Below are 21,552 nucleotides of genomic sequence, written 5' to 3'. Positions count from 1 at the left end.
GAAGTTCAATCTCTTTCAAGTCTCAACATTGAATAAAAATCATTTGCAATAGTTCGACCCAAAAAAAATTGGATTGAAACTATGTTGGCAGACATTGAGTTCAAGTCCAACTTGTCCTATTGCTCATGCAATAGGTGATTAAGTATCTTATTTAGCTGAATAGTCGCTTGATGATTTAAATGTCTTGTTAATGTCTTAGTTGTTCATTGAAAGTTATCGATTAAAGTTGTTATTTGATTAACAAAAGAAGTTCTCAATTCATCCTTACTATTAGCAGTTAAACTATTCATTATATTTTATATTTTATTTTATAAAGTTTCCGAAATTTAACTTTACATTTTTTGGTATTAAGTCTTGCAACTCTATCCTACTATGCACATAGAAAATGTCACAGATAAAATGTTAAAATTCAATCCTTCTTCGGACTTATCTAATGGATGTCATTCTCCCTGACAGAAAAAGATGGAGTTTGGCTGCACAAAGACACAATAGATCTATGTATTCTCACTCGTGCAAAATTAAATGGAGATGTACATATATAAAAATAATTTCAGAAAAACTCATATGCCTAATCATACACATATGCTGTAATCAACAAGATTAGGAATTTGCTTTGAAGTGCTTGTACGCCCTTTTCCACGAGGCATCTTCTTTGAAGTTGAGTAATCCTCCTCAACGACCCCGTTCAACTGGTAATAATGTGGAGCTATTTCAACCAACCATTCCGGCTTTATCTCTGTGACCTGTCTCATATATTCCTTGGTAGTCAGTACCAGTTCATGGTACAAAACACATCTAGGAAGCAAGTGATGTTCCAATGCCATAATCCCTGAGCTGGGGTGTATATGGGCAGTGTGAGGGTGTTTGATTGTTCTATATGACCCATTCTTCTGCAGCCTAGCACAATGAGGGAAGAATCCTGATGTAACGGCCTTCTTTATGGCCTCTAAATCATTTGAGCTACTGAGCTTGATCTCAACCCTCTCCAAGAGGCGCTCGAGTTGATCACGGATGTCTCTTGCTCTTTTCATGCTCCTAACTTGTATATAGTTTTCGTAACACCATTGCGTCGAGTAATTTGCCTCTTTCCATGCATTGTAAACCTTAAGCAATGCAATGTGATCTCCCACATTCCCACTGTGAAACCTCAACCTTGCAGTGTCAGCATGTACTTGTTTGTCTTTTGGACGATAGAAGATTGAACTACCGGTGGAAAGCATGGCAGCAATGGAGATTACCTCATCTGAGCACTTGTACTTGTCCGAGGCCACAATCATTTTAGATAGCATTGGATCAACAGGGAACTCCGCCATCCGTCTACCAACTTTAGTTAGCTCCCCCACTTTGTTTAATGCACCGAGTGCAAACAACAATTCCAGGGCTTTTAGTAATGCTTCACAAGGTGGAGGGTCCATGAACTCGAAATTCACCAAGTCATGAATGCCGAGGCTCTTGAGCGTGAGAACAACATTGGCGAGGTTAGTCCGCTGCACTTCCGGAACTGAGGTATCATCTAAATCACTGTCATAGTTGTAACTAGTGTATAACCGGAAGCACTTGCCGTGCCCTGTTCGACCAGCCCGACCTGCCCTTTGCATGGAGGATGCCTTTGAGATCGGGGTGACTTGCAGTGACTCCATCCCACTCCTCGGATTATAAGATTTCATCTTGCTGAAGCCGGGGTCAATGACATATTTGATCCCATCAATAGTCAGAGAGGTCTCTGCAATATTTGTAGCGAGGACAACTTTTCTAGCCCCTTCCGGTGTTGGCTCAAAGATTTTAGCCTGCAGCTCCGTGGGCAGGTTTTCATATATGGGACAGATTATAAGCTCACTAATTTTCGTCCCTAACCCCCTTGTCCTGTGTTTAAATATCTCCTCCGCTGTTTCGATTTCTTCCTGACCAGTGAGAAAAACCAATATGTCCCCAGGCGGTTGTGTCACGTATACTTGAAGTGCAGCCACAATTGCTGCATCTAGGTAATCAGCCTGCGGTGCTTCCATGTAGTGTATATCAACCGGATACCGTCTCCCAGGGATTCTTAGAATCTTGGCGGAATCAAAGAAGTCACTGAACTTCTCAGCATCGAGAGTAGCACTTGAAATGATCAGTTTAAGGTCAGGTCTGTATCGTGCAATGTCCTTGAGCAATCCTAACAAAACATCCGTTGACAGTGTTCTCTCATGAGCCTCGTCCACCATCACCACACTGTAGCTTGCCAAATCTGGCTCAACAAGGAATTCTCGCAGCAGCATTCCATCTGTCATGTATTTCAAAACAGTCTTCGCAGAGGTGCAATCCTCGAAACGGATGGAATAACCAACCGCATGCCCAAGCTTGACACCCATCTCTTGAGAAACCCTGGCAGCAACGCTCATAGCAGCAATTCGCCGTGGTTGTGTGCACCCGATCTTCTTTCCTCCCTTTGTGTACCCGGCCTCGTGTAGATATTGAGGTATCTGTGTAGTTTTTCCAGATCCAGTTTCGCCAACAATAATAAGAACCTGATTTTTTTCAACATCTTGGAGCAATCTCTCACGAAATGAGTAGATAGGTAATGTTTTCCTCTCCTCCCGCAGCTTATCCAACTGATGGGATGGTTTCACTTTCCCGACGTCAACATTACCGTTAGCAATCATCTGATCACCCTCCAGTAGTACTGACTTCTTGACAAATTCAATCTGGTCTTCAAATACAAAACCATACTCCTCATCACATTTTCGCCTTTTGTTTTTCGAACCAAACTTCAGTGTTGCCTTCCCAATTTGCTGATCCTCCCAGGCTTTCTGTTCTGCAAACTGGTTCGATTTTTTATCCCTGCCATTCAGGTCATCATCCCAGCAACGTTGTAAAGCCACCGAGAATCGCTTCTCCTGATTAACACCGCCCTCATGATCGTCATAGGGTTCCGGAATCCTGTAGTACTGATCATGATCATGATCATGATGAGTAGCAGCCTCATGCTTCGTCGCAAGCTCATATATTTTCTTCTCGTAACTTAATCGATTGTATTCCACTTCAGTAAGCTTAACGCCTTTATACAAGTACTCCCCATCTTCTATAGATTCTCCAAGTTCCTTTAATTTATTTGCCTCCCTTTTCTTTAAATATTCTTGTCTTGAAACTTTTCTTAAAGTTTCAACGTCGCCAACAATATTGCTTCTCCGAGTAGCGAAAGCCTCCTTTTGCTCTGATAGCTTTCGCGTTGCGGCTGCATCCCGCTCCCTTATATTACGGTCCAGTTGCTCTCGCTCTCTTTGATCACACAATCTCTCTTGTTCAGACTCTGAACTATCATCATCATCATTTGCTTCATGTGGGGAAGTTGGTTGTCGTTTAACCCCTCTCTCTTTCTCTTTTCTGTTTTGTGCAGTCTCATCTTCATCATCTTCTCGACTCAACACCTTCTTCCTGAACTGTTTCGCCATCTCCAATCCGATTGAAGTTAATCAACGATGGGATTAGTGTTTAGGTTTCTGGAAATCTGTTCTGGCAGAACTAGCCAGTGAAGTTTTTATTGGAATATGCACGAAAAAAAACCACACGTTTAAGGATGGCCAGCCAAACCCAAAACTGTATGCTTCACACATTTTCTTGTAGAGGACTTTATAATATTTATATAGGCAACTGACTGACATAGAGGATTTCCTAAACCAAGTAGGATTTCCTAAACCAAATAGGATTTCAAACAGGCTTTATATAGGCAACTTACTGAAACCGTTTACAGGCTTTATATAGGCAACTTACTGAAACCGTTTTCGACACGGTCTTGGATTTACTAAACCAAGTAGGATTTCAAACAGGCTTATTAACTGAAACCCTAATCGACATGGGCTAGGATTTCCTACACCAAGTAGGATTTCAAAAAGGCGTTTCAGGGTTCATTCTTTTTAGAGATATTTAGTGATATACCCATTTCTAGCACTAATATTATAAATAAACCCTACACAATTGAATTCCTATAAACAAACCCAAAAAAACCCAAAAAATGATAGCTAGCCTTATTGAATTTAATATTGATTATTAAATTACTTTGATGCCCTATTGAGTGCTTTGGGTATTTTTATGAGATTTTGGAGTTGGGCTTGTTTTAAGAAATTGATGGCAGTTTTGTAATTTATAAGAAGTTAAAAGCTTTTTTGTTATGTTGTAAATGAGCTTTGGGTGTGTTTTTAAAGTCCATTTTATATAGGGTATTTTTATAATTTGGGCCCCCATATTGGGTATAATAGTGAATCCCCCTTCTTTTTATTAGCTTTAAATATTGTTAGTCTATAGTTTGTGACCTAAACTCGCGGCACGTTTTTACCAATTGCAACTACCGTAGGTTGCAGAGAAGTTACTACTTTTGGTCACATGATAAATGTTTTCAATAAATTACTGTTGGGGGTGAAAATTTTCCAGTAATCTGCCACGGTACCAAAAAAATAATAATAAACAAAAATACCAGTATCCTTATAATCAAATCTGGAGGAAACAAAGAATAACATAAAGTTTGGTGAATTTTTGGTCGGTTTATATACATATTTTGTCATGTAATTCTAGAGCGCATGTGGGAGGTTCAGTTGTTTATCGCCAATAATTACATCCTCCTGACCATTGCTGCAAAAAAAATAATAATAATAAATAAAAAATTCAAGGGGCGAGAAAGCTAACCATAAAAACTGCTACAAAATCAACGGATAGTTCAATACCTAAGATAGCTCAGGGCTGACATTCGGTAGAGACAGGTGAACACCAGTATATGCAACCCAATAGTGTAGAAAAATGCAAAAGTCCGAGCATACCTGCACGATAATTCTCCTCAGTAAATTAAACTAGAAATATGTTTGTATTTAGAGACGAAAAACACTTTGAACAGTTATTTTATTAGCACCCAAAAATGGTTTGAACACACCCCCTATACAATATAAATTTTTTTTTTATGAGGCACATTCCGAGTAATTGAGAATAAAATGTGATCTTACTTGTTGCCAAGAAGAAAACGTCCGCTGCTAAGTGTAATTCTATCCCTGAAACCCAACTCCTTGTACCTCTGATCCCTTTCCTGTTATGAGTAAATTAAGTTTAATATATGATATCTAACAAATAAAGGAAAGTAAAACAGAATAAATTCCAGGATGAAAGCATCTTTGATAACAAACATATAATTTCACGAGAAAGTAAAAATTAGCAACCTTTTTCGAGAAGGCTGCAAAAGGATTTATGTCATCCTCATATATCTTCTTGTATTTGGATTCAACATCTGAGGAGAAACCACTTTCAAGATCCTCTGCAGGCTGAAATTACCACAAAAAGGAACAGAATATATTAAGGAACAAAAAAAACTCTGACCAAAAATGTGAAAAAGGTACTAAAAGCACATAATAGGATGAACATAGCAACATATGTAGAGTACCTTTTTTGATCCTCTAGAAACTACTTTTTCAAGACTGTAATCCTGAACATAACGAATCTTTCCATAGAGTTTAACATTATCAGCTTTTGTCTTTTCCAGTTCTGCTGTTAACGCCCCTATCCTTTCCTTCAACTGCCTTATTTCCTAATACAACAAAATCAGTCAGCAAAGTCAAATGATTGGACACGTAATCTAGCCATATGATATGGCAGATTAAAAAACCAAAGCAATTGTGGATGTTTGAAAATAAACAACGTACTTCTTCTGTCTCTCTCAAGCGTGTCCTGAATCGATCTCGCTGGTTACAGATAACCTTAAGCATTGAGCTTTGATCTTGGTCCGAGGAAACGTGCTTCTGATCTGCATTCTGATTCAGAAAGGCTATTAGATCTAGAACAAGATAAATTAATGTGAAACCAAATGATTACTTAACCAAAGCGAGTAATATGGAATTTATAGTACATGTCAAGATCTATCGCTTAACTACAAATTAGCAATTAGCACAGAAAGTTCACGAGTATATTAATAAAAAATATGTTACATATTTTGCCGATTAAATTGTCAAAAGGCTCGAAACCAAATAGGCCAGGAGCCAATGATATAATAATTGTGAACAAATTTGGCAATCATCACCAATGTTATTAACTGAATATACCAAAGCACTGGCATGCAGTCTAAAACCGGCCAAAACCTACTGGGCAGGTTGCTGAAGTGATCCACAGGCATCAGCATGCGTTGGACATACTCTAGAATTTGCAAAAACCAAAAACACAAGACTTATATATTTTGCTAAGAATGCATGATATGCTTCAATGAGAACTACCCAATAACAATACGATTAACTAGGTGATTTCAAACTTTCTTACACCTTAACATCATGATATCTCCCAAGAATAAAAATCTTTGATTAAGGACTAATACTAACAAAGCAGCCATGAAGGAAAGAGAACGCATTATTGCAGCAAAGAAGTATATTTTCGAAATTATTGACCTTATGACTGATGGACTTTTATGTGGAGAATAATATTTATCAAAAATTAGAGAAACGGAGATATGTAGAGGGGAGGCAGGGAGAGAGATGAGGGGTACCTCAGACACCTCAGTGCTCCTAGCCTCTGAAAGATCCCAGTCATCAAATAGGCTTCCTTTCTTATCCTTGGAACTATAGCCCTGCATTAGAAAGGGAAAAGTAAAAATTTACAGAATTGTGGGGGCAACTAGCGTACATAGTTATGCATCATATGATGGTTGCACATATGTGCATGAGAGTTTGAATGCGTTTATGTCAATACTTAACTCATTATATATTTATAAACTCTAAAGTAACTCCATTTGTCAAAATTGTAACTGGAAAAAAAAAAAAAAAAAAAAGTTGGATATATCCATATACTTTATATAGTTCATATCATGGAAGCCAAAAGTAACACTCATTCAGGCCCCCAATGAGCCATTGATCCCCACCTTCAGTATGTCATCCTCCAACTTTTGGATTAACTTTTGTTGTTCATTAACGTTTGCTGTAAGTTCTGCTGTCTTGCCATCAGCTTTTTCCAGCAACAATGCTTTCTCCGAAAGTTTGACCTAAAAGTAGCACAATAAAAAATACATCAGACAAAATGACAGATTAGTAATAGAAAAGGTATCAATCTCTGACAAGAGCTGGACAGTAATCCAATCAAATGCATCTGCACGTGCATGCATGTCTTCATACTTTCAACTGTGTGAGTTCATGCTCCATTTTCCGGTTTTTATCAAGAAGAAGAGACTCCATTTTGCTCATCTCTTCCCCGCTTGTGGCTACTTCCCAATCTTCAGCCTCAATGGAATTATAACCCACTGCCTACAAATATAATAATGTGAAGTTAAAGAGAGATTAACAGAACACTGTTGGGGTGAGGTACCAGGAAAATAAGAACAATGCTTCAAAATAACAAGGAATTCTATGGAAGAAAAGAAGATAAGTGAGAACAAATAAACAATACAAACCGGGAGATAAATAGAAGAGAATAAAATTAAGAGGGACAAGAATCAAGCAGAAAAGAAAAAGAAAAAAGAAAAAATAGAACCACTGATGTGAGCATTTAAAATAATCATTGATAGTGAACTTGATTTATTCAAATAAAATACATATCTTATACATCATAGTTGGACTATAGTATTAGCGTACTCAGTAATGCCAATTACCATTTCAATTTACCAACATGACCCCAATCATTCCGGCCTATTTTCACAGGAGTCCCATACATGGGTTCCCATTGTAGACTGATAGACAACATACTTGAAACAGTAACACTGAAGGTACATCGTAGTGAATTTATTCCAGTCATCGTGCAAAGTGAATGCAATTTGACAATAAGAAATAGTAATTAGTTTCCTCGCAAATATGTCCTTCGAATTTCTCCGAACAGAAAAGAAAACAAGTACAAGAAAAAAACTAAACATTAAAAGAACTAAAAAACAACTTTCAATAACACTCATGAAACTGAAGCTAAATTTATAACAGGCAACTTCAGAGATAAAGAATGTAGAGAAAGAAGGCATTACCTGCAAAATTTTCACCTTTTTACGCAAATCATCAACCAGTTTTGTTGTTGGCCTACCCTGAAGCTCTTTCTTCATCTCCTCCAGAGCAGCTTCCTTAATTAAAAGGCATAAAATAAAATGATTAGAGGAAAAGAGAAGACATTAAAGAAAACTGTGGTACAGAAGAGGAGGTGGGAGCTCAATTATATAACACAGGTCATCAGATGAGAAGGTGGCAATTGCATGGCTTCAGTTTCTGGAGCATCATAGAACTACAAAGCAAGACTAGGATCTTTCAGTGAGCTGAAGCAATAAAATTAGTATACCTTTTCAATGAGCAATGCATTCAACTTCTTGATCTCGTTCAGGTGTTCCTCTCTTTCATTTGATAATGTTGTTTCAATATTGTGCAGTTCCATGTTAAGTTCGGCGATGATCTTCTCTTTGGCAATTAAAGAATTCTCAAGGATCCTATTTGAATCTGAAGTATCACTGTAGCACAGCAATAAACTTGAGATATAAAAAGATAACCCAAAGAGAATAGAACCAATCTATACAAAAGCTTAATCGCAATGGAGGAACAGAATACTATAGATACATCAAATATCTATAATCCCACTTAGAGAGCAGGGTAAAAAACCCAAAATCCGACACTATGCCAATAGGATGCCAAAAAGTCACGAAACATGTTACTAGAATATAAGTCCACCCTAACTGGTACCAAGGGCTGTTCTAATAAAGCTATTCAAGACGACACCCTCTCATTAAACTTTAACATCTGACAAGCTCAATGATGAAGGGAGGAGCACCCAAGTGAAGATCACAAATATTCATCTAAACCTTTCCTATAGGGATGGCTGATAAGCTCTTCTAAAATTTTCAAGTATATACTATCCACTGGACTAGCAGATCGCAATTTGCAACTAACGCACTTGTGGTAAAGGATTGATGCATACGAAGAATGAACAAGAGAAGATAGCAGAGACTCATTCAATCAGTTACTTCCATCACTAGAATATTGGAAGAAGTTCTTTTCTATTTGTTTTTTTTTTTTCTTTTAATAAGTTCTTAATTCTAAGAATACTATGCTTAGTTTCTTAGAGCAGCAATATATTTCACATAGAATAGAATTCATGGAATCTTCACAATAAAATAACAAACATTATGTATTTTTAAGATTAAAAATTCCAAATTTCTAAGGCAGGGCCTTTGTATTTTCATTGTTCATGGAATAAAATAACTATCATCTCAAAAACAACGAAAATAAATTGAAACCATTGTCTCTGGGGACATAGAAGTACAAGTAAGACTCTGAAGTACCTCACCTGTTCTTATTTTCAGTGTCTTCATTTGCTGTGTCTAATTTGGAGCGCAGAAGTCCCTGCAAAATGTTCAATGAAAAATGGGGCTTCAACAATGAAGAACCATTTACTGCAAAAAGCAAAATCAAGAAATTGAATAAACAATGATTGTGGCAGCCTGTACCTTAACAAACAATGAAAATTCACAACGTATGATCTATTTGCACAAAAGAGTATGAAACTACAATGCAACAGCTACAAATAAAGAATGTACAATGAATGTTGAAAGTGGATTATGAACAACTCATCTTGTAACATAAAATTTTTGGGTTTCGCACACACCTTCTCCCTCTCAAGACTAAGAAGCCGTGTCTGGGCCCGTTCAACTTCATCCATCAGAAGATTGACCTCGGATTGCTTGGTTGCCCTCTCTTCATCTGAAATCAGTCGACAAAACATGAGGTACTTCAAGAAAATTTATCATGTTTGCTTGAGAGATAGATGACCTATAAAATATGATATCAGAGGATCTCGCGAATGTATTAAAGATGTTCTAGAGAAGAAATCAGGAAATTTGGCACTCACCAGATTGAGCACGAAGCTCGAACAATTGACTTTGAGCAAGCTCATGTAATTTCTGCATATTGAAAACACTGTCTTTAGCTTGTCGTAATTGATCTTGCAACAATTGCTCTCTGTATAAAGTGAAGTTTCAATAAGACATCAAAAGACACAAAACAAAACCATTCAGAGATGTCATGTAAAATTTCCCTGACATCAGTCAAATAAATCTGGCTATATGACAGGAATTGTTACCTTTCTTTTAGGACCTCAAGCATTTTCTGGTTCTCTTCTGCAAAACTGCGTTGCTTGATCTCCACAATTTCTTTAACTTTATCCTCCATCTGACAGCATACGAGAAAGTTCACTCATTACAAAGGGATATCACCACTGGTTAAAGAGTGCATATTTGTTCTGCTCTAAATTTCCAATATGGCCAAATGCTCCAACAATTACATTTTAATTATTATAACAAAGTAACATAATGAAATCCATAAAATAAAAAAATGATTTGGAAAGAACGAACTACAAGAGCACATGGCATGATAAAGGAAGGTAATGATCATTTGCATTTTAAAAAACTGATTACATGATTACAATTTACATCTACCTTTAACTAAGAGATACCTCACCAAAGAGTAGCCTGGGAAGAAACCATTTATCAACCCAATTCATTTGTCTAACTTGAGATGGAATGATGCTATTAGTAAATACTTTGCATTACCAATAAAAAATCAGTTGCCATATTGAGAAATTGAAAATTTCAAACCACCTCAAAAGATAAAGTGGTGTTTTTTTAATTTAGAAAATTAATATTAAACATAGCCCACCTGTTGCTCTAACTGACGGTTGCGCTCTTCAAGTCTTCTTATCGTTGCCTGTTGATTCTTTAAATGAGTTGCTTCTGTCCTGAATTCTTCAAGCTCAACTTTCATTTTCCTATTCTCAGATTCTAATTCAGACAATTTCAGATCTTGCTCCTGCAGGAGATGAATACAAGTTTACTAATGAAACATAGAGACACACCTCACAGCTAAAGAGCAGAGTACGCACAAGAGATACAACATGGAGTCAAAAAATGATGCAGGATTTTGATCATAGAACTTTTCCAGTTCATTTATATGAACAAGCAACCACAGAAAATTTTCCTCAAACAACACTAATGAATCAATGATTTTTCAATTGGATTCACAACTGTAATCATACACTTGCATTTGAGAGTTATGGGATTCTATTTAAAGCCAAAATCTTGCTCTTTTAATCACCAAATCTTTTGTTGATGAAATTACACTCATACCCATCATCAATTTTTAACTTTCAATCAAGTTTAAATAGAAAAACAACCCACCACCATGATGCCCTACAATTGCCATAGAGCTGACCAAGCGCTGAAATATCCTGAGGTAGGGGGATTTATTTTTTTTTTTCCCTTCAATTGTTTGGAGGGAAAAATTGGATTTCAAAATTTACCAAAGACACAAGTGTAAAGAGCAATTTTTTTGGTTCAAAGATAATAGCCTGAGTTATTTAATTCATGCATATAATGCTTAACATCATTGAAGTTCATTCACGTTAATGTATAAGGATCAAAGGATGCACCAAATCAAGGTTGATATTTCAAGAAAATATTAAAAACTAGCTGCCATGGAAAGCTGAATGAAGTATTGTGGTACTTACAGCACTTGAAGCAAGAGCCAGATAAGGATCTGGAGCCTCATAAAGTTTTTGATAGATGTTAAGAAAAGCATTCTCCCCAAACTTTGCTCTCTTGGTCAGATTATCAACTTCTTCTTGGTAACCTCTAAGTAAAGAGTTAAAAAGATTTAGCTTTTCCTCTGGGGAAGCTTTCTTGAAATCTGTCAGCAAAACAATTTGTAAATTAACAAATATGTTTTATCATGCAAAGTGAGATGGAACAATTAAATCACAGAAAAAAGGCGTCTACAAGGTACCCAAGATCTCCACTTCCAAGAAGTAATTCAGGCTGGCCCAGGGAGAGGCGGTCCTCTTCCCTCACTTGACCAACTACTAATTAGAGAAATCCCATCAATGTAAACAAAGTACATTTAGTCTGATCATGAGAATATAAAACGGCATACCTCTAGTGCTCTCTGCAAGCTTCCGCCTATTCTTCTGGCTGTTTTCTTGATTTTCAGCTATCCTGAGCCCTTGCTCATCCAGTACACTTTTTTCCTTCTCCAAATCAAATTCTGTCAATAAAAAACAAAATCAGCCAATAATAAATACTTTTTAGAATGATGTTCATTGTTCCTGTTTCGTTCGTTACGCAACCCAAAACCTAGGTCGTCACAGTGGTCAGTCCATGAGGCATCATCTATGAATACTTTTTATTCCCATTATATGCACATTTCAAGCCCTTCTGCAATTTCTTATGGATAAACTCCTTCCACTCTCACTACTATTATGTGATTTAGTTAACTTTTACTCCAATACTTAATAATTGTACACAAAACGCGATAAAGCCCAATAATATTAGTTAATTGCATCATTGCTGTAAATATGAACAAATTGTGAATGATCCAAATGAAGCATAAATCAAAGCTAGTTTTTACTAATATTTCTAGTAACATAGAATCCAATCAATAACATTTAGACGTGATGATACAAAAGCAAATTGCAGAGCTACATGAAGAAAAAAGTTGTGGATGCTACCATTCTCATGTTCTTCAAGCAAAACAACAACTCAAGGCTTCAACTGAAAGCATAAACTAAGCTATCACCAAATTGAAAGATACCTTTCCAGAAATTGGAGACGACGGAGATGGGGGAAGAGGAGGAGCTCGATTTGTCTCGGTCGGATCCGCCTTGCGGAGCCTCCATTTGCCCAGACTCGGATTTTTACGTCCTAAAACAGCACGTCGTTCTTTGGGCTTGCAATTCAGTGAGGTACAATTAGCGGAATGAGAGATCGAAATGGAAGAGAGATGGATCTGAGAAAAACAGAGCTTTGGATTTTGGTTATTTAATGGCTTCTCATCTGGCAATGCCTATTGTGTTGCTCGCGACTTGAAAGTGAAGCAAATGCCTTTCATTAATTAAGAAAAAAGAAAAAGAAAAAACAAAGTGAACCAAATGGCTTTTGGGTTGGGTCAATAGAAAAAATTTTATTGGGCCTGAAGTAATTTTTTCGGTCAAAGATTGGGCCTGTAGTTGGGTCAATAGAGAAGTGACCGTCATACTCTGGCCAACTTATCGTGAAAATTTATATTTGTCGTGTCTTGTTGTGTTGTGAATTTTTTTTCTTTCCAATACATAATTTATTCGTTCAAATTGTCCATCGACTCTATATTATTCGTCCCATTAGTCATACCGTTACATTCTGTCAATATTTCTGTTAAATATGAGGGCAAATTGGTCATTATTTACTCTAAAATTAGGTTAAATCTAACAAAATTAGACGACAGGACAACTGGAGCGAATAATATAGAGTTGATAGAACATTTGAACGAATAATTTAGTTGAGGGACCAAAATATAAATCGAGTATAAATTTGAGGACCACTTGAATAATTTACCCTTTATATTTGTATTGCAATGCTGAGTAAATTTAAATTGACAATAGTTGTCTATAAATGGCAAAACGCAAGGATTGGAATCAAGGCCTTAACCTTCAAAATGAAAAATATTTGTTGGTTTTCTTTTTTTCCGCAAAACTTCCTTACAACTCATAGAATTTTACATTGTGTTTCTTTCTCGGCATGGAGGTGAAGCTTAGAGGCAACTTTGGGTTGTGCAAGGGCACCTTGCACAAGGCCCCAATTTTAGGAGGGCTCCTAATATTTTTTTTCTTCATTTATTATATACTAGACTCTCTGCACGTGCTTCCGCGCCTGTGAGAGGTTTTTTAAAAAAAATTAAAATTTTATTTTAGAATTAAAAAAGATAATTGGTAGTTCTGTTCTATAAAAACAGGATCCATTATCTAATTTTTCTTTTAATTTTAATTTTTTTAATATGAAAAAGTGTGAATTTACCATATTATCCACATTTAATTAATAATTTCAATTCTAAATGCTTGCATTAATCAAGGACATTTTCTGGTATTTTGAATATTTCACCATTTTTAGCCTTTTGCTTTATAGTTTATCATATATATTATTTATTATTATGTGTTATATATTTGTGGGTTAATCGTTTTATTAATCCCTAAACTTCGACTCGATTTGCATTTGAACTCCTCAATTTCCAAAATCGTTCCCGTGGTCCTTCAACTTCAGTTTTGTTAGAACAAATTATCCTACAGTCAATTTTGTTAACTTAATAGTTAAATGCATGGGCAAAATGGTTTTTTATTATTATTAAATTTATTAATATGAATAAAAAAATTAAAAAACTAAAAAATTAAAATTAAATTCTCTCACTCCTCCTCTATCCTGATTTCTACTCCCCCCAAACATGATTTTTTTTTTTTGGTTGCTTTTTTATTTAATTTTCTTTTATTGTTATTTTAAGATATATTTTTTTATTCATTTTTTTAAATATAAAATACCATTTTGCCCCTATATTTAACATAAAAAATTAACAAAATTGATGGAATAACCATTTATCCTAACGAAAGTGAAGTTAAAGGACCACGGGAACGATTTTGAAAATTGAGGGACTAAAATGCAAATCAGATCTAAGTTCAGGGACTAATAAAACGATTAACCATATATTTGTTCCAACTTAATCTATAGTAAAAAAAAAAATTATATCCACTGCTTCTTTTAAGGTGATCCCATATAATATTTTAATACATTAATAGGAGCTCTTAATAAAAACTAAATCCATTGGCCATATGTGTTTTTTTTTTTTTTTGGGTTAATTATAATTACTAATTTGATGAAAAATGAGTTTTTGATTTTATGTTCCTTGTTAAATTATTTGTTTGGTAATCCTTTATTATATTTAGAGATTTAATCACAAATGGCCCTTAAAGTTTGCCAAATTATTACGTTTGGTCCTTAATGTTTTTTTATGACATTATTGGTCCATTGTGTAACACCTAACACATCAATTTGGTATCACCGTCACGTTCTGTCAAAATTTTCCGTTTGATTGTTGACATGGATGATATGCGGATTTAAACAATGTTTTAAATATTTTGGGTTTTACAAAAAATGGTCCTTGAGGTTTGCGAAATAATCACCTTTGGTCCTTTATATATATATATATATATATATATATATATATATATATTTTTTGACATTATTGGTCCTTATGTTACACCTCACACATCAATTTGATCAAATTGTGAGATTTCATTTTTTTTTTTTTTTGTGGTTAAATTGCTGATATGACACATATGTGGTGCACATATAGCCAATGAGAAATGTCAAGTGGATCTAAATGAAGAAATGTTTTTTCAAAAGAAAATAGTTTAACATTTAAAATATTTTTTAAAAAAGAGCGAAAAATTTCAAAACATACATTTTTTACATTCAAATCTACTTTGCATGTTATTAATGAATATGTAGGCTCCACATACATCACGCGTCAAATACGTTAGGTTTTGTTGAAAAACCCTAAACCCTTCAAAAAATAGTTTAACATTTAAAATATTTTAAACAAAAGTTTTATTAAAAAAAAAGAGAAAATTTTCAAAACATAATTTTTTATTTATTCAAATCCACTTGGCATGTTATTATTGGACATGTAGGCTCCACATACATGTCATGTCAAATCTGTTAGGTTCTGTTGAAATTTTCATCAATTTAATAGAAATTTCAATAGAACATAATGAATTTGACGTAACATGTATATGGAGCCTACATATCCAATAATAACATGCCAAGTGGATTTGAATAAAAAACATATTATGTTTTGAAATTTTTATCTTTTTTTAATTAATTTTTTTCTAAAATATTTTGCAATGTTAAACTATTTTTAAAATATATAAATGACCAATAATTTCATAAAGGCTTATTATCACAAAACATCCCTAAGGTTTACGAAACTATCAGATTGTATACTTAATGTTTTTTTGTGTCACTTATGGTCCTCAAGGTTAGTATGTGCAATCACAAATAGTCTCTAACGTTAGGTTTTGTCAAAAACTGTAATAACCCAAACCAAAATATCTAAAAATTAGGATTTCTTTATTCTAGCAAAAAGACGATTTTGCTCTCGCATTATTTAATAGGGAAAATTTTGACTTTTTGATCGAGAAGGAATTGGGCAATTCCGCTTATGCCGTTGCGTAGAGCACGGCAAAACGAGTTCGTAGACACGGAGTAGACTCAAATCGGAGTTGTAACGAGAAAGTTATGGTCAAAAGAGTCTCAGTGGCATAACCGTAAATATTTCAAAGTTGGATCTATAAAAACCCAGCCAGCTCTCTCTCGCGCGCGAAAACGGGCCGCCGCCTTCCAGAGCTTGCTGGCGCCGCCTCAGGGCACCACCGGCTACGGGACCGGTGGCTTTGGAACCGTCGTCGAGTCCCCTACCTTTCCCGACCGATCCCCTGCCCGTCGACGACCTGTGCTGGCCGAAAACTGCGAAAGAACGACGGGAACTCACCGAAACTCACCGAAACTTCAAGGCCTCCGATCTCCCTCCTCCGGCCACCATTTCTGTCGACTCAGGTATGGATCTTGAACCTCTCCAGCTGTTCTATCTGTCTGTTGGGTCGGATTAGATCGATTTGTAGTGTAGCCATTGGATTTTTGAGCTTGAAGTTTCAGCCAATTTTCGGCCTCTGTTTTTAGCCACTTTCAGTCACTTTTTGGGGTAGGTCCAAGAACAAAAGTGGCCCTAAATATGGTGTTTTACCTAGGGTAGGAGTTTGGAGCCGTGGTTTGAAGTTTTTCCGGCCAGCCAAAATCGCTTTAGACACCCAACGCTGCCGGCGCGTGCTGGGGTGCGTGGGCGAGGGTGGTGCAGTGGCACTATGTCTTGTTGTGATCCTTACGTTGTCACGAGCGCGTAGGATTTCGCGAATCTCGATTTGGAGTCCGTTTGAGCCCCGAACGGATTTTCTATATTGCGCGATCCTTGGGTTCAGTGTCGTCGAGTGGTTGGATCGCACTGAATTTTGGAGATGTCGTACTACCTGATTTCAGGATCGTGTAGGATTCAACGGATTGCGAATCGGAGTTCCGGATACTCCGAAATCGCGAACCCTGTGGCTAGGGTTTGGATTTTAAGCGATAACGCGATTTTGGCTAATTTAATTATGTTATTGAGCAGTTTTATTAATTTAATCTTTATGGGTAATTAGGCATCAGAGGCCCGACAGAACCACAAGAAGGACCTTTTAGAGGTCCAGCTAGCTCGGACCAGCAGTGAGTGGACTTTCTTTCATAAATGATTTTATATTGATTTTATATAATTCAGTCTTATAAATGAGTATATATGAGCAAATTTCATTATTTGTATTTGATTAAGTTTTATCGAATGCTTTCCGAGCATGATTAGTACAGTAATAGCTCTCTAATTTTATGCTGCTTAGTTACACAAACTAAAGGTTATAGAAACAGAGTTTGAGGTTCGAATCAAATGAGATAGCAGCAGAATTGAGATTGCAGTTATTAATAAGATATTTCTAAAATTATTTCTTTTTTTTACAACCACCACGTACCCATATTTATTTGGTGATTACCCTCTGACGAACCGATGTCTACGGACATTCAGTCTGTTTACAGTTCTGTCAGTGCACTTGACATTGCCTCACGAGTTTCGGGGACGCTCGGACCTTGAGTGCCAGGATTTGCAGCTCGGCAGACTTGGTGTCCCGAGACCTGCCAGGATTTGCGGCTCGGCTGACTCTGTGTCCCCGAGACCTGCCAGGATTGCGGAGCAGGCTGACTACGGTCCCCTGCATTCTGCCAGAGCGGCTCGAGTTGACTTGGTGTCATCGAGACCTGCCGGTTGGATCAGGCTGCCCATAGTCCCCTGTATCCCGCCAGTTTGCGACTCGGATAGACTGCGTGTCGCCCGAGACCTGCCAAGGGAATTGACGGATTTGCAGGGGTACATCTCGGTGGTAGTTTTAAAGGAATTTGAGTATTTTTATGCAGTCATTACTTTCAGTCGTTTTATATACCAGTTTTCTTGATATACGTGCGTGTTTTATATCTGTAAAGATACGTATACATATCTATGTTTTATTTAAATGCCTTGTCTTTGAATATAGTCGAATTTTAGATTTACATATCGAATTAGTTTTACAATGGGGGTTATTATATTTCTAAATTGTTTTGAGAACATTATTTTGTCCACTCACACTTTCAAATTGTTTTTCGCCCCCACGCTGTAGAAGCGCGCAGGCATCCACCACCGGGCCATTCCTAGCTTCCGCGCCACCAAGAAACGTAGGTTTTGGTTGTGAAGTACTTAAGGTTTTGTAACTTAGTAGAAAATGCTCTGCTATCTAGTTTTAGTGGGAAACTTGAACTGGTGAATGTTTGGTTGCTTATTCTGGCAGTTGGTGTGGAATTATTTGTTTGTTTAACAGATGGAAGATTTTGGATTTGGACAAAATACAGGGGAGACTCTGCCGAATTTTCGGCAGAAGTCTAAGGAAAATTTTAAAAGTAATTGTAACAGGAAGGGTAAAAAGGTCATTTGTGCTCGACATTCGCCAGGTGTCGGACACGGACAGGACTTGGTTCGAATTCCAAAGTGGAATTGGGATTGGGTCCTGTCAAAAACTCTGTTAGTTTGCTGTTGCGGCATACATATATATCACAAAACATCCCTGAGGTTTACACACTTATCACAAATGGTCCTTACTTATTTTTTTTAAAAAAATTTAAAATTCATAAAATTTTGGTTTTCTTTTTAAAATTATTTATAAATGGAAACAAATTTATAGAAAGATTTTAATCTTGAGGACCATTTATGAACCCTAAACCTTTATGTTTTTTTTTCATTTTTAAATTTTATGAATTTTAAATTATTTTTTAAAAACTTCATTAGTTTGTTGATGTGGCATATATATGGAACCCACACCTACAATAATATGGTGTCACATGTATTTAAAATATAATATATATTTTAAAATAATTATAATTCATAAAATTTTTAATTCAAAAAATTAAAAAATTTAGTAAGGACCATTTGTGATAGGTGTGTGAATCTCAAGGATGTTTTGTCATATACATATATGCCACGTCAGCAAACTAACAGAGTTTTTGAAGGAACCTAATGGCAGGGACCATTTGTGATCATGCATACTAACCTTGAGGACCACGAATGACAAAAAAAATATATTAAGGATGCAATCTGATAGTTTCGTAAACCTTAGGGATGTTTTGTGATAATAAGTCTTTCATAAATAAAAACATAAAGGACCAAAGGTGATAATTTCGCAAATCTCTGACACCATTTGTGATAAAATCCAAAATATTTAAAACATTGTTTAATCCACGTGGCATCCACAAGTAATCTAATGGAAAATTTTGAAGGAACCTAACAGCGGGACCAAATTGATGTGTGATGTTTAACATAAGGGACCAATAATGTCAGAAGAAAAAAAAAACATGAATGACCATAAGTGATTTGGCAAACTTCAAGGACCATTTGTGATTAAAAAAAATGCTAATATTTAAAGAATAAATATTGATGAGTAGTTTTAAATTTGCTATCAATATATATGGTCCAATATGGAGGTCCTACTATTAATTTTGTAAGGGGATGGTCCAGGGGATTTGTCGTCAACTACCCTTATATCAATCCCTTAGATCAAATCTAAGGTTGAGAAGAAAATAAATAAATTTTTCTTCATTGTTATTGCATAAGATATTAACTTAACTTAACAACAAATAAAAGTTAAAGAAAAACTAAAAGTAAAACACGCACAAAAAATCACAAATGTCTTCTTTCTCCAATCGCCGCCACAACACCTTCGACTCCCACGTTGCAGAAGAAATCTGAAGCCACCCACTTTTGAGGCTCTCACATCCAAGATCACTTTCTTGTCACCATTTATTCTTCGTGGATAGGAAATCTCCCAATATCTAAGATGAGTCCGCCATCAACATCGAGTATTGTGGAGAATAGGCGAGTATCTTGAAATAGAGACAACATCGGAGGATTAGGAGAAGCTCATCGCATGGTCTGATAATATTAATGCAACAATGCATGCCTTCTGTTGCAAACAACAAAACGATGAATTGTCGCGAACAGCCTACACGGAGACGCTCCAGCTTTATGGAGGAACTAAGCGATGTGGAATTCCAACGTGAAATAAATGATTTCATTACTAAGAGGAAGAACGAGAAATACAACCTTGGTAGTGGGAGCCTCAAAATTCTATCGNNTAAATTGCAAGGGAACGGGTGGCTCCGGATTTTCGTCTACGACGCTAGAGTTTGAGGTGTTGTGGCGACAATGTGAGGAAGATGACGTTCATGATTTTCTATTGAGAACGTGTTTTAGTTTTAGGCTTTTTAATGTATTTTTGTTTTAAGTGAAATTAATATAATATGCAGTACAAGTAAAATAAAATTGATTTTTAAACTGGTTTTTTCTCAATAAAGGGTTGTTTACCACAAATGGTACTGATTATTTATATTTCTTTTATTTAAAGAATTTGGAGATGTAAAGCATATAAAAGGAAGATTTAACTGGTGATTTGCCCTTTAAACTTGTACCTATCTTTCGATTTACCTTTTATCCTTTTTTAAAGAAAATTAATTATATGAACCTTTTTTTTTTTGGCCAATTTACCCCCTACTATCTAAATTCTCAACCTTTCATCCAATTTTCAGTTAAATCATTTTTTTTTTTTGGGGGAAAAAATTGAAGAAAAAGAGTAAACCTAATGCCAACCCTTTCCATGTTTTCCCTTCCTCCTCCCATTCCCCCATGACCACTATTCTTTACTGCCAGACCAATCACCCAACCCCACAGACCCTTCCCCCCACCTCCTTCTTTTGTATTTTCATACCCCAAACCAGCCCACCCCCCTCTGCTCCGAGTTTTTCTTCTCTTTCCATTCCCCCATGACCACCACTCTCTATTCCCTCCACCCCATAGATCCATGCCCTCACCTCCTCCATTCTTTTTTTTTAACCCCCAAGCCCAACCCACCACTCCTCCACACCACCACCGCCCCCCTCCCCCCCCCCCCCCCCCCCAAAAAAAAAAAAACCTGGGTTTTCTTCTCCAACCATTTCCAATGTGACCATAACCCTCCACCCTCAAACCATTCCTCCCGGCCCCCCCTCCCCCCATAGAACCTAGCCTACACTTGCAGAGACAGACAGAGAGAGTGAGAGAGAGTATTATGTGAATTTTCTGGGTTTTTTTTTTAAAAAAATTATTTATTTTTAATGTATAAAATGACCATTGTGCTCTTATATTTAATGGCGAATTAGATGAAATGTTGTAGATTTAGACGGCATGAGGGAAATTGGCAAAAAAAAGAAGTTCATATCCTTAATTTTCTTAAAAAAAGGATATGGGGTAAATCGAAAGTTAGGTACAAATTCAGGGGGTAAATCACCAGTTAACACTAAAAGTAATGAAAATAAACAATTTTTAATTTGTTAACCTCACATAGAGGTGTCAAATAGGTAATGTCGGGCCACTCTGACCTATTTCATAAATGGGTCATACTAGGCGCGTCTATTTATGAAAATCATTAATACCTGCACAAGCCCATGAGCTTAGCCCATATAGGATCCAGTCGTGCTTTGATTATGAATAGACTAACAATGTTTTCCTCTCACTGCAATATGAATAGACTGACAACGTTTTCCTCCCATCGCGATATGAATACATTGGCAACATTTTCCTCTCATCGCAATATGAATATACTGTC

At 36.3% G+C, this 21,552-nt stretch overlaps 2 protein-coding genes across 3 annotated transcripts; both read right to left on the bottom strand.

Moving 5' to 3' along the window:
• Positions 1–519: 519 nt before the first annotated feature.
• On the bottom strand, positions 520–3,705 carry LOC117637491 (pre-mRNA-splicing factor ATP-dependent RNA helicase DEAH1-like). The gene has a single exon (XM_034372388.1). It carries the CDS (start codon positions 3,429–3,431, stop codon positions 573–575), a length of 2,859 nt encoding a protein of 952 aa, XP_034228279.1. The 5' UTR covers positions 3,432–3,705; the 3' UTR covers positions 520–572.
• A 715-nt stretch (positions 3,706–4,420) lies between these two features.
• Positions 4,421–12,829, bottom strand: LOC117637490 (protein CASP). Of its 2 annotated transcripts, XM_034372387.1 has the most exons (19): positions 12,543–12,825; positions 11,886–11,996; positions 11,464–11,642; positions 10,617–10,766; positions 10,042–10,130; positions 9,811–9,920; positions 9,568–9,662; positions 9,250–9,305; positions 8,251–8,416; positions 7,946–8,038; positions 7,113–7,241; positions 6,863–6,982; positions 6,491–6,571; positions 5,661–5,768; positions 5,402–5,545; positions 5,181–5,282; positions 4,971–5,050; positions 4,698–4,790; positions 4,421–4,605 (listed from the first exon to the last, which is right to left on the bottom strand). In XM_034372387.1, the coding sequence occupies exons 1-19, from the start codon at positions 12,625–12,627 to the stop codon at positions 4,545–4,547; spliced, it is 2,052 nt and encodes a 683-aa protein (XP_034228278.1). In that variant the 5' UTR covers positions 12,628–12,825; the 3' UTR covers positions 4,421–4,544. The 2 variants fall into 2 exon arrangements, 1 of the variants encoding a protein (XP_034228278.1); XR_004587186.1 differs by lacking the exons at positions 4,421–4,605; positions 4,698–4,790 and having other exon boundaries at positions 4,972–5,050; positions 5,181–5,284; positions 5,403–5,545; positions 12,543–12,829.
• Between the last annotated feature and the right edge of the window lie 8,723 nt (positions 12,830–21,552).

The sequence above is a fragment of the Prunus dulcis genome, chromosome 8 (genome assembly GCF_902201215.1).
Source record: "Prunus dulcis chromosome 8, ALMONDv2, whole genome shotgun sequence".
In the NCBI taxonomy this organism is placed as follows: domain Eukaryota; kingdom Viridiplantae; phylum Streptophyta; class Magnoliopsida; order Rosales; family Rosaceae; genus Prunus; species Prunus dulcis.
This window is presented reverse-complemented; position numbering and strand designations above follow the sequence as displayed.

Excerpts from the sequence above, each read along its gene's own strand:
- LOC117637491 (XM_034372388.1), bottom strand. The coding sequence starts at position 3,431 with ATGGCGAAACAGTTCAGGAAGAAGGTGTTGAGTCGAGAAGATGATGAA.
- LOC117637490 (XM_034372387.1), bottom strand. The coding sequence starts at position 12,627 with ATGGAGGCTCCGCAAGGCGGATCCGACCGAGACAAATCGAGCTCCTCC. Across the intron at positions 11,997-12,542 it reads CGTCTCCAATTTCTGGAAAG|AATTTGATTTGGAGAAGGAA; the intron begins GTATCTTTCAAT and ends TTTTATTGACAG. Across the intron at positions 6,983-7,112 it reads ATGAACTCACACAGTTGAAA|GTCAAACTTTCGGAGAAAGC; the intron begins GTATGAAGACAT and ends TGCTACTTTTAG.